General features: G+C 35.4%; 1 protein-coding gene across 4 annotated transcripts in view; it reads right to left on the reverse strand.

Moving 5' to 3' along the window:
* Window positions 1-2407: 2407 nt before the first annotated feature.
* The window catches only part of Wdr47 (WD repeat domain 47), a 68253-nt gene continuing 58149 nt past the window's right edge, over window positions 2408-12511 (reverse strand). For all 4 annotated transcript variants that reach the window (XM_026402820.2, XM_026402819.2, XM_026402818.2 and 1 more), the window contains exons 11-15: window positions 11937-12106; window positions 11272-11442; window positions 9673-9804; window positions 6039-6257; window positions 2408-3851 (exon numbers count right to left, since the gene is read on the reverse strand). In XM_026402820.2, the coding sequence (XP_026258605.2) occupies window positions 3709-3851; window positions 6039-6257; window positions 9673-9804; window positions 11272-11442; window positions 11937-12106 (835 nt within the window). In that variant the 3' untranslated portion in view covers window positions 2408-3708. The remainder of the gene's footprint in view (window positions 3852-6038; window positions 6258-9672; window positions 9805-11271; window positions 11443-11936; window positions 12107-12511) is intronic.

The raw sequence follows: 12511 nt of genomic DNA on the forward strand, positions 1-12511 counted from the left end.
CCGATTTTCCTATTGGCTGACCTATTTGTTAATCCTCTCTGGAAATACCCTCACAGACAAACCCAGACGTTTACTTTACCAATTTTCCAAAAGTCTTTCAGTCAAGTTCACAACCAAGATTAATAATCACTCAGTTTATCAATTCATCTGCTGATGAACACTTGAGTTTCTTTCACCTTCTGGCAATTGTGGAATTATGCTGCTGTGAACAAGGGTGTATACACAAGTATCTCTTCATTTCCCTGCTTTCAATTCTTTTGGAGTATATACTAAGAAGTGGAATTGCTGGATCATATGGTAATTCTATTTTTAGTTTTTTGAGGAACTACCGCATGGTTTTCCAGAGAGATTGCACCATTTTACATTCCCAGCTGTAAGGGTTTCAATTTCTCCACATCGTCATTGACACTTTTTTTTTTTTTAAGAGAGAGAGAGAGAGAGAGAGTTTTAAATATTTATTTATTTTTTTTTTAGTTCTCGGGGGACACAACATCTTTGTTGGTATGTGGTGCTGAGGATCTAACCCAGTGCCTCCCGAGTGCTAGGTGAGTGTTCTATCCTAAGCCACAACCCCAGTCCGACACTTTTTCTTGATAGCAGGGGTTTTGATTTGCATCTTATGACTAGTGATGTTGAACTTTTTTTTTTTTTTAGATGGGGGTCTTGCTATGTTGTCCAGATTGGCATTGAATTCTTGGGGCTGTCTTCTGAGAATACGGTGTGCACCCATGTCCAACAGGATCTTTTCATGTTTATTGGCCAGTTTATAGATTGATAGATCTTCTTTGGAGAAATCTATTAAAGTCTTTTACTCTTTTTTTAAAAATTTATTATTATTATTATTATTATTATTGGTACTGGCGATTGAACTCAGGGGCACTCAACCACTGAGCCACATCCCCAGCCTAATTTTTGTATTTTATTTAGAGACAGAGTCTCACTGAGTTGCTTAATGCCTCCCCAAATTGCTGAGGCTGGCTTTGAGCTCGTGACCCTCCTGCCTCCCCCTCCAAAGTCGCTGGGATTACAGGCACACGCCACTGTGCCTGGCCCCTTTGCTCATTTAAAAAAAAAAAAAATTGTAGTTGTAAATGGACAGAATGCTTTTATTTTTACGTGAACATGGATGGAGGATGGAACAGTGCCTCACGCATGCTAGGCAAGCGCTCTGCCATTGAGCTACAGCCCCAGCCCCCTTTGCTTATTTTTAATCATTAAAAATCTTTTGGAGGGCTGGGATTGTGGCTCAGCGGTGGAGTGCTCACCTAGCAAGTTGGGGGGGGGGTGGTGGTGGGACACCCGGGTTGGATTCTCAGCACCACATAAAAATAAAGGCATTGTGTTGTGTCCATCTACACCTAAATATATTATATATATATATATATATATATATATATATATATATATATATATATATATTATATTTAAAAAAATCTTTTGGAGTGTATGGAAAAATGGATCAATGCAGAACAGGAGATGGGCTATTGTATCCATGGAGGTGTCCCACTCAGGTCTCCCTTCAGGAGAACCAGCAGCAGGGAGCAGAGCTGACTGACAGTTGACATATTTTGGACTGTAATGTGTTCATGCTAGGCAATACTTGCCTTGGGATGCTCCCACACAATGACTGTTAAGAACTAGCCTATTTATGAACAAAAGAAGATTCCTTTCAATGTCAATTTTTCTTTTAGGAATTTCCTCTTGGCTTGGTACAAAGGAAAATGGAAACACCAAACCCTAGGTATCTCAAAGTCAATTGATAATGGGTCTAATTCATCTATGTTATGTATCAACTTTTATATATCATGGTGAGAAAATTCTGTATTCCTTGAATGTAATTATTTTGATTTCCTGAGATGCATTTTCACTTGGCTTTGGACAAAATCATTTGATGTTCATAAAGAACAACAAAACTAAGTTTGATTTGGAAAAAAAAAGAAGCGGTATTATACTTCCTTGGCTTTTGTTAAAAATAAAACAAATTCAAATTTTTAAAAATTATCCTTTATCCTAGTTTTAAACAACACAAATGACTAGTTATAGTACCTAACATGTGTAAAATTAAGCATAAAAAGGAAATGAGACTGGCCCTATTTTCAGAATTCCCCTTTATGTTTGCTTAAAATTAAGAAAAACTCTACCTATTGAATACCCAAAAGCTAATTAGATTTCATTTCTTTCTATGTTGAAGTACAAATTCAACATATTCAGAGTCACAATTAGAATTTATACATTTTACTAAACTTTTATTGGTTAAAATTCACAATATACTCAGAGTAGAAAGTTCTCTAAATCTTGTGTAACACAGAAGAGACACACAAAAGTTATGCTCTTTCCAAGAGTTAAAAAGTTCTAATTAGTAGAAGAACTTCAGAAATAAATATAAGAAATTGATTATGGGGTTTATCTATTCATCCAGTGGACCCACTTCCTTCCAAGTAAACGGGAAAAATAACATTCTGAATTGAAAAACACAGACTCTGAGGAACAGAGAAAGCTTTAGGTGTCAAGATGTCTTTATTGAAATAATAGCACAGTTACACTTCTAATACCTTTTCCACTTGTGAACAATAGATTAAAATTGCTTGCTACATACAGTACACAGACAGTTCAATAATTAGAACCAATACAACTGCATTTAAAATAAATAAAATAGCCTATTTAATAATTTAAAGTAAAATTACTGTACAGTATGAAAATAAAGATACATAAATGTTAGAATCTACGATGCTGTAGAAATAAAATCATTATTCTGCATTACTCAAAACAGTGCAATAAAAAAATTCAAATAAGCTTTTGGAGTGCAAAGTTTAAATCCCCATTTTAAATTATCATGCAGACATAGCATTTCAAGCCATGCTATGGTCTATGGCAAAGTTTTTAATTTTTAAGAGGAAAAATGCTAGCCAGCACACTCACTGTACCATCAAGTGCTGCATCACATAACTGCTGCTGCTCTGCTTCTGCAGTACAGTTTAGAAGGGAGGTATCTTGTTGCATTCAAAAAGTTGAAATTAACAAGTTTCTGAAGCAAACACATTTACCTTTTTAGCCTGGATCAAAATTATGTGACAAAATAATAACCATATTCCTGGGTTTAAGAAAAAGGAAAAAACTACACCACATAATGAACTAAGAAGCAGCTTTCCATTCATCTTTAAACTCTGTAGTGATCCTTATGTGAACACAACTGTGTAAGTTTTGAGAGACATAAAATTCTGGTCTCTAAAAGACAAGTGATAAATGGGGCTGTGAGAAGAGCAAAGTAATTTCTGAATACCTATGTTTAAACTGGGTAGAACTCAGCTGCATTTGTATGTAATAATATATTTAAAGTATACTTTAATTTCAATGTGTATATAAAACTGTTATTTAGGCAAAGACCAAGGAATGCATTTAATACTAAACTGTAAACACATTGTCCACCATGACTTGGAGTGCACACCAACAACAAAAGAGCTCTTCCACAGACTTTGGCAAAGAGACTACATATAGCAGGTCACAGCAGCATGAGCCCACATGGAAGACTGAAAGCACTGCAGAATAACACTACCCAACATCTCCTATCAATGGGATACATGGTAATAAGGGGTCTCTTCGTGCTAAACCACTTTCTTAGACAGTCTATATTCTTCAGATTTGTAGTTTTCGTAATTCAGTAGTCTTAGTCTCTGTGCTTTCACTGCATAGACTGATACAGGGTGAACTCTAGCCATTGTAAGTCCAAAGGGTTACAGTTCTGTCTGCAGAGGATGACAGGAAGGAAAGATCCTGGGTGTGCCATCGACACTGAATCACTTTGTCCTTGTGCTCCCCTACCACCATAATAGGAAGCTGCTTAGTGAGGTCCCCTAAATTAAAAAAGAAAAAAAGATACTGATTTATAATGCAAAATAAGTATATACATAATTCTAGGTTCCTGTTACTTTATAATATTATAGTATGAAAGGTATACACAGGGATAAATCACATTAGCAGAATTTTGCAACATACATACAGCAAACCTTTGGTAACAATTGACATAGATGCCATTCTCCAGGATATTCAACCCACTTGACTTCTACCTGACTTTGGTGCCACTCCACCTTGGTTTACTTTGCTGGTTTCTCTTCTCACCCTGAAGTTTGCTGAATCTCAAGGAATCAACCCCATAGATTTCTTTTGTTCCCTCTGTACCTCATTTCCTCTGAAATTTCATATTGTACCTTGGCTATTTATATACTTACAATTCACACCCATTTTATCTCCAACCTTGACTTCTCACTGACCTAAGCTCCAGACTCATATTCAAATAGTGGTTTATCCAAGGCCTCACTTGATTCCTCTGGTCATCTTAAATTCAACTCATCTAAAATCAAACTCTTGCTTTTCTTGCCAAACTGTTCCTTCCCCACCCATTTTCCTCATCTCAACTAATGGCACCATCTGGTTGCTTGTGCCAGAAACCTATGAATCATTAATTTCTTATCCCCTCACTCCTTAAATCTAACCAAACAAATTAAAAATATACCCCAAATTCTGTCAATTCTTACCACCTCCACCTCTCCTATCCTAGTCAAGCCATCATCATCTCTCACCTGAACTATTCCAATAGCCTCCTCACTGACACTTCTACTCTTGCCCTACTTATGATTCACTCAAAATTATCTGAAAATGTAATTCAGATCATATTATTCTTCTATTTAAAATCTTCCAAGGCTTCATGTCATACTTTTTCAACTGCCTCTGGCTCATCAACTGTAACAAGTGTATCATTCTGATGGGGGATGCTACTAATTGGGGAGCCCATGCATATGTGATTAGATGGGAAATCTCTTTATCTTCCTCTTAATTTTGCTATTAACTTAGAAGTACCCTTAAAAATAAAGCCTGATATTTTTTGGCGGGGGTGGGGGTGGGGTACCAGGAATTGAACCCAGGGGCACTTGGCCACTGAGCCCCATCCCAGTCCTATTTTGTATTTTATTTAGAGACAGAGTCTCTTAGGCAGACAGAATCTGCTAAGCATCTCACTGTTGCTGAAGCTGGCTTTGAACTCAAGATCCTCCTGTCTCAGCCTCCAGAGCTACCACACCTAGCTAAAGCCTGATTCTTTTTAAAGCCTGTAAATTCCTGCCTCTGACTTAGTCTTTTGTCTCTTTCTCCCTTAGCTGACTAGTTTCTAGCCACCTTGGATTCTAGCAGTGTCACAACTGTGCCAGGTTTACTCCTACCTTAACATCCTTATACTCATTATGCTCTTCTCCTAGGGTCCTGGCATGACTTGTTCCTTCTCATCATTCAGGTCTTTTGTACAAATGGCATTTCTCTTGAGAGACCGACTCTAATTATCCTATCTAAAACAGCCTTCCCTTTCACACCCCACAGTCACTATCTCCTATCATGCTATAGCTTTTAATAGCACTGAACAATATTTAAAATTACATTGTCTATTGGTTTACTTTTTGTTGACCTCTAAGGTATAAGATCCATCAAGGTGAGAGCCATCTGCCTTCTTCATCTCTCTATCTCTAGCTGGTTCACAATAAATATTTGCTTAAGATTTTAAAAAAATAGGTATGATAATATAATTACAGATTATACAATAATTTTGGCAGGAGGCAGTGGGGATTGAACCCAGGGGTGCTTAACCATTGAGCTACATCCCCAGTCCTTTCAATTTTTTGAGACAAGGTCTTGCTAAACTGCTGGGACTGGCTTTGAAATTAAATCCTCCTGCCTCAGCCCCTGTCGCTGGGAGAAGGGGTGTATACCACCATGCCCAGATAAAATATTTTTTTAAAGAATCTAATAAAAATATATAAGTCTGTCATTTATCTCAGAATGATTCACTGTAATAATTAAAACCATTTAACAAAAATAAGATTATTCACTGTTAATTTGCTGTAACATCTTAATGCAGTCTCAGTAATTTACTTAGTAAATACCATAAAATTAAAATTTAAAATGTTTTATAGTCAATCACTTCAACTACAAAAGAAAGACCTCAAACATAATAGGAGAGACTAAAGACAAAGAGAAATGTTAACTTGAATCACCTTGTAGGTCTGTCACCTTTATTTTCATGTCATAAGAGCCTGTTAGCAAGTAGTGAGCTCCAGGGGAGAATCGAACAGAACGAACGTCACTGGAATGAGGATGATAACTTTGTACCATTCTTCCTCCTCTTATGTCATACAACATGCAGCTAGAATCTTCTTGACCAGTAGCTAAGAGACGACCACTGGGATCTACAGCTACAGATGCCACAGCACTGCCTGTAGAGGAGAGAATAAAAGAGAATAAAATCATGGTATTTGCAGGTAAATGGATGGAGTTGGAGAAGATATTGTTCAGTGAAGTTAGCCAATCTCCAAAAAACCAAATGCCAAATGTTTTCTCTGATATAAGGAGGCTGATTCATAGTGGGTTGGGAAGGGGAGCATAGAAAGAATAGATGAACTCTATAGCAGAGGGGTGGGAGGGGAAGGGAAGGGGCATGGGAGTAGAAAAGACGGTGAAATGAGATGGACATCATTACCTTAAGTACATGTATGAAAACATGAATGTGTGAATATACTTTGTATATAACAAGAGATATGAAAAATTGTACTCAATATGTGTAAAATGAATTGTAATGCATTCCGCTGTCACATATAACAAATTAGAATAAAAAATTTAAAATTTTTTAAAAATCTGAATAAGAAAGTAAAAATACTCTGTAATCCCAATTCTTAGGGTTAATAAATACTAGTGACATCTTTAAAAAAAGTTTCAATGTAGAAAATCAATATACCTAAATTGCAATGTTCACTTAACCATATACTAGTGACTTAATATAGCTTATCAATCCTGTTCACTTGTGGAAAAATCCAAGTAAACACTCAACCAATAAACACTTGTATTCTTTATTAGGGCAAGGGATAAAGCAAGATTCTGTAAGGAATGAGAAAAACCATTTTTGTCATTTGAAAGAACTTCTAGAACAGTGTTATTAATAGCCTTGATGAACAAGGCTAAAGAAACCACTTTTTCTATCCAGTGTTTTCACTGCTGGGTAAGTGTCTATAAATACTCTTATACTCAGTTTGGAGTCTAGTTGTGGTAACAAGAAATTTGATAACAAAATATATTTCAGGACATTAATGTAAGAAATGTCCTAAAGCAACCCATAATTTACTACCAACAGAAAGTAAGTCCAGAGTCTACAGGCTTGAGCCCTAACTGTACCATGTATTCTCAATGGTGGCTGTAACACCTCCGATGGGATACATAATGGTTCTCAGGGGTGAAAAAATTATAAACATTAGCAATGATTTGGGGCCCTCCAAAGCTTAACTTGTAAAAAGAATATTACTCCTTAGTATTTATTTTTCTTGTTAGGAAAAGGAAGTCAATTATAAAAATAAAGCTAAAGAACACTGCTCTAGACTAATGCGGTCTGGGACATAAGTTAAATCATATAAACCATAACAGTATATGTGTATATACACATATAAACACACATAATTTAAAATAATCTTCTCTTGAAATTTTGACAGAAGAAAGGTGATTATGGTGAGCAAGAATTACATGAGAAAATGTTCAGAAGAAAAGTATAAAAAAGGCAGGTAGCTTAGGTGGTCTGGCTCAAGTTCCTTGGTTTAATAAAAGTTAACATAAAAGCTGAGATATAAAAGGTAGGTTAGAAGCCAGGTACAGGGTTTGCACACCTGTAACCTAGCAACTTGGAAGACTGAGGCAGAAGGAGGCCAGACTTGACAATCCTCAGCACCAAAAAAGGAAAATCTACACATAAACAATACAAATTGATTTAATCAAATGTGATATCACTACAAATGAAAAGATGTAGAAATAGAATCTATGTGAAAGAGAGATCATAAGAATTGGAAAAGGACATAAAATCCTCATTATACAAATTAGTGCAACCACTCTAGAAAGCAGTATGGAGATTCCTCAGAAAACTTGGAATGGAACCACCATTTGACCCTGCTATCCCACTCCTTGGTATATACCCAAAGGACTTAAAATCAGCATACTACAGTGACACAGCCACCTCAAGTTTATAGCAGCTCAATTCACAATAGCTAAGCTATGGAACCAACTAAAGGCCCTTCAACAGATGAATAGATTAAGAAAATGTGATACACACACACACACACACACACACACACAATGGAATATTACTCAGTCATAAAGAAGAATGAAATTATGGCATTTGCTGGTAAATGGATGGAACTGGACATTATCATGCTAAGTGAAATAAGTCCATCTCCCAAACCAAAGATGGAATGTTCTAATATGTGAATGCTGACACAAAATAAGGGGGGTAGGGACAAAAGTTCATTGGAGTAGATAAAAGGGAAGGAAGGGAAGGTGGGAAGGGAATAAAAAAGAATGAGACAGAACTTGCCTATGTGCATACATGAATACACGACCAGTGAAAATCCTCATCATGTACATCAGCAAGAATGAGATCCTAATTAGAATAAATTAGACTTCATGTATGTATAATATATCAAAATACACTCAAAAAGAGCAAATTAAAAAGAGAAATCCTCATTATAGGATTCATCATTAAAGAAAGTCGATAAATACCTTAAAAACTATTAATATAAATATAGAAGTTAATAAGAAAAACTGCTAAAAAAGTTAAAAATGAACCCAGCACTGTGGTGCGTGTCTATAGTCCCAGCTACTCAGGAGGCTGAAGTGGGAGGTTCACTTGAGTCCAGGGGGTCTGAGACCAGTCTGAGTGACATAACAAGACCTTGACTCAAAAAGAAAATTTAAAATAGTTGTCTCTAAGAAATGGGAAATGAGGTAGACTGAATGGTAGAAGCCAATTCCTAGAGCAATGACATTTTTAAAAAATAAGCCTTATTGAATTGTTTGGTTCCTGAAACTACTATGTATACAACCAGAGATATAAAAAATTGTGCTCTATAGGTGTAATAAGAATTGTAATGCATTCTGCTATCATATATAAATTAAAAAATTTACATAATAAAAAAAGAAAACATGTAGCTAATAAGATTTTAATCTCTTAATGGCTTTAATTTCTTTTATTAACATTAAGGGGAACTTTAGAAAACAGTCTACATTATGATTTTAAAATCTATCATGACTTTAATAATTTTTAGTAATAATATGGACAAGGAACGAAATCTGAAGTTGAGAAATAAAGTTGATTGAAAATTTTTTTAAAAAAGCAAGATTGCATTATATGCTACCATCTGTGTATGTGTGCGCACATGTGCATGTTTACAGGAGAAGTTATGACACTAAAAAACTTTCTGGATATATATCTACAGAATATTCCTAAAAGAATAAGTAAAATACTGATTTGTTAGAGAAAGAGAAGGAGGAATTGGTATGGAGAGAAAACAGTACACTTTTCAATTTAATTTCTGCCATGTGTATGCCATCTTACAAATCTTTCTAAAGGTCTGAATCCTAAAAGTTCCCTGATAACAGAATAATTTGAGACATGATATTTATTCTCCCTGGGCTTTGGTTTCCTGAACTAAATATTATTTCTACAAATAAGGTAAGCGTTTTGAAACAATTGAAAATAACCAATAAAATACGAAGTATTTACTTCATGATCTTTTCTATTGCAAGGGGGAAGAAGTAGGCTAGTATGATTTACAGTTTCTCATGTAAGTTCATTTAAATTAATGGAAAACCCACCAGTTCCATGGAATGTTGTGCCAACAACACGAACACAGCTTGGTACTCGAAGATCCCAGAATCTCACAGTCTTATCTTGGGAACCCGATGCAATCATCCAGCCACTCCAGGTATAAAGTGCTAAGATATGCCCTATAAAAGATCATGTACTTAGTTATTACTGTAGGAGATTATCTTTCCATAACATGTGCAAAGTTAAGTACTCCTCATCATTGCACAAGTTATTATCTGGTGAATTAAGACTCACTATAGATGTTAAAAATATTTAAACTCAGTAAAATGAACATCAACACTGAATATCAAAACCACACGGAACAAAGTCTTTCTTTAGTGACTCTATTAGTAGAGTAGGCTCTTTCTATATTTTAGGACGTCATAATTAGTACTGAAAACAATTATTATTTGAAATCATGGCAATCTTTCCATTGAGGAAGCATAGGATGTCAGGCATGGTGGCACACACTTAAACACGCAACAACTCAAGAAGTTCATAAGTCCAAGGCTAGCCTGGGCAACTTAGTGAAACCCTGCCTCAAATTAAATTTAAAAGGAGCTATGGATATAACTCAGAGAGCACTTGCCTAGAATGTGCAAGGCCCTGAGTTCAACCCCTGGTCCCACTTCATTCCTGCCACCAAAAAAAAGCAAAGGAACCAGGCACGGTGGCACACATCCGTAATCCCATTGGCTCAGGGGGCTGAGACAGAAGAATCACAAGTTTAAAGCCAGCCTCAGCAAAAGCGAGGTACTAAGCAATTCAGTGAGACCCTGTCTCTAAATAAAATACAAAATAGGGCTGACAATGTTGCTCAGTGGTCAAGTGCTCCAGTACCCGCCCCCAAAAAAGCAAATGAAAAATGTTACTCAGCTTTGGAAGAGACAGAGCTGGGGTCATATTAGTTCTGCCACTTACTATCCTGTGATATGGGGCAAAGCGTCTTACCCTTTCAGCCTCACTTTCTTCAGGTATAAAATAGGGATAAAACTTCCTAAATCCTAAGGTTGTTGTAGGATTAAGTTAAGGAATCATAAGAAAATTACTTAGTACACAGGGAAATAGCAATGTTAGTTATCATTACTGTGTTGTTATCCAAAGTTCACAATTTAAAATTAATATATATATATATATATATACACACATACACATATACATATACATATTATATATATATTAGTTATAAAGGAACACAATACCTTTATTTAATTTATTTATTTATTTTTGTGGTGCAGAGGATTGAACCCAGTGCCTCATGCGTGCTAGGCTAGTGCTGTACCCAAGCCACAACTCCAACCCGCAATTTAAAATTTGAAATAAAAATTTCCTGTCTTAAAAAGATCCATTTTGGGGCTGGGGTTGTGGCTCAGTGGTAGAGCACTCACCTAGCACATGCAAGGCCCTGGGTTCGATCCTTAGCACCACATAAAAATAAATAAATAAAATAAAGGTATGTGTCCAACTACAACAATAAAAATTTTTTTAAATAAATATTTTTTAAAAATACATTTTGATGAAATATACCCTATTACGAAAATGCAGAGAGGAAAAATTGCACATGTTGAACAAAAGGAAAAGCAGCTCTTGAGACTGACAGTACATACCAGTATGTCCACTTAAAGCATGGAGGCCTTGTCCTCTTTGACAATCTGTTGTATAAATGTTACAATCCCCTGCTCCAGCACTTATTAAAATAGCTCCACCACTTTCTGGGCCTTCCATGAATGCCAAGTCTCTAATTGTCCCATCATGCATACTAAATTCCAGATCTGGTCCTGAAACAGCAATAAGAATTTAAAAAAAAAAAGATGCTGCTCAACTTACTTTGAAAACTTGAGATTGCTAATGCCTAAAAACTGGCTAAGAACAATGGGGTACTAGTATGGTTTACATTTTAATATAGGAACTGACATTATAATAAATTTCACTTTACTAAGCAAAGAACCAAGAAATCAAAATACTGATTTAGTTATTATCATGCCTAAAACAGAGCTATAATAGATACTTTTTTGTCTTTTATTCCAAAGAAAAAGAAAACAAAATTTCTAGAAAATATCCATTTACACAATTCTTGCAGTTACCTATAAATTATGTTTCTGATAATCACCTGGCTACCTATAAGAATTTACTAAAAAAAAAAAACCTAATTATTAAACACTTAAATATATTATTATATTCTTAGATTTCATTTGAGACAGTAGATATACAACATAGGGAAAATATAAAGAATACTGGCAAGCTAGCTACTGCTTATATACTTGAGCCCTACCTGTTGCATTACAAGTCTCTGCATTGAAGGGCAACACTTTAACATATTTGTCATTTGATCCTGTTGCTAATAACTGTCCACAAGGACTCCAGGCCACGCAGTAAATGGATCCTTTATGATGTTTATTCCTTTTAAAACGCACCACTGGCTGCTTAGGAGTGTCATGTGCACTGAAAAGAAAAAATTACATTAAGATATTTCAGTTTCTTGCCTGCTAAAATTAATTAATATGTAATAAATTAGTTAATTATGGTTATTCTTGAGGGAGGGAGCCAAGAGTATCAACTAATATGTTATTAACAATTTTAAAAACCATAAAAAATAAAGAGTATTGAAAATCTAAAAGATAAAATTACAAGCCATTATCATACTAATATATCATTTCAGATCACAGAGGGAATAGGATATAAGACTCTTAATCTTCACTTTTTTCTAGGAGTGGTGGCACACACCCATAATCCCAGCAACTTGGAAGAATGAAGCAGGAGGATTGCAAGTTTAGGCCTCAGCAATTTAGCAAGGCCCTAAGCAACTCAGCCAGAGCCTGTCTCAAAATTTAAAAAAAAATATATAAA

Source organism: Urocitellus parryii, chromosome 11 (assembly GCF_045843805.1).
Source record: "Urocitellus parryii isolate mUroPar1 chromosome 11, mUroPar1.hap1, whole genome shotgun sequence".
NCBI lineage: Eukaryota > Metazoa > Chordata > Mammalia > Rodentia > Sciuridae > Urocitellus > Urocitellus parryii.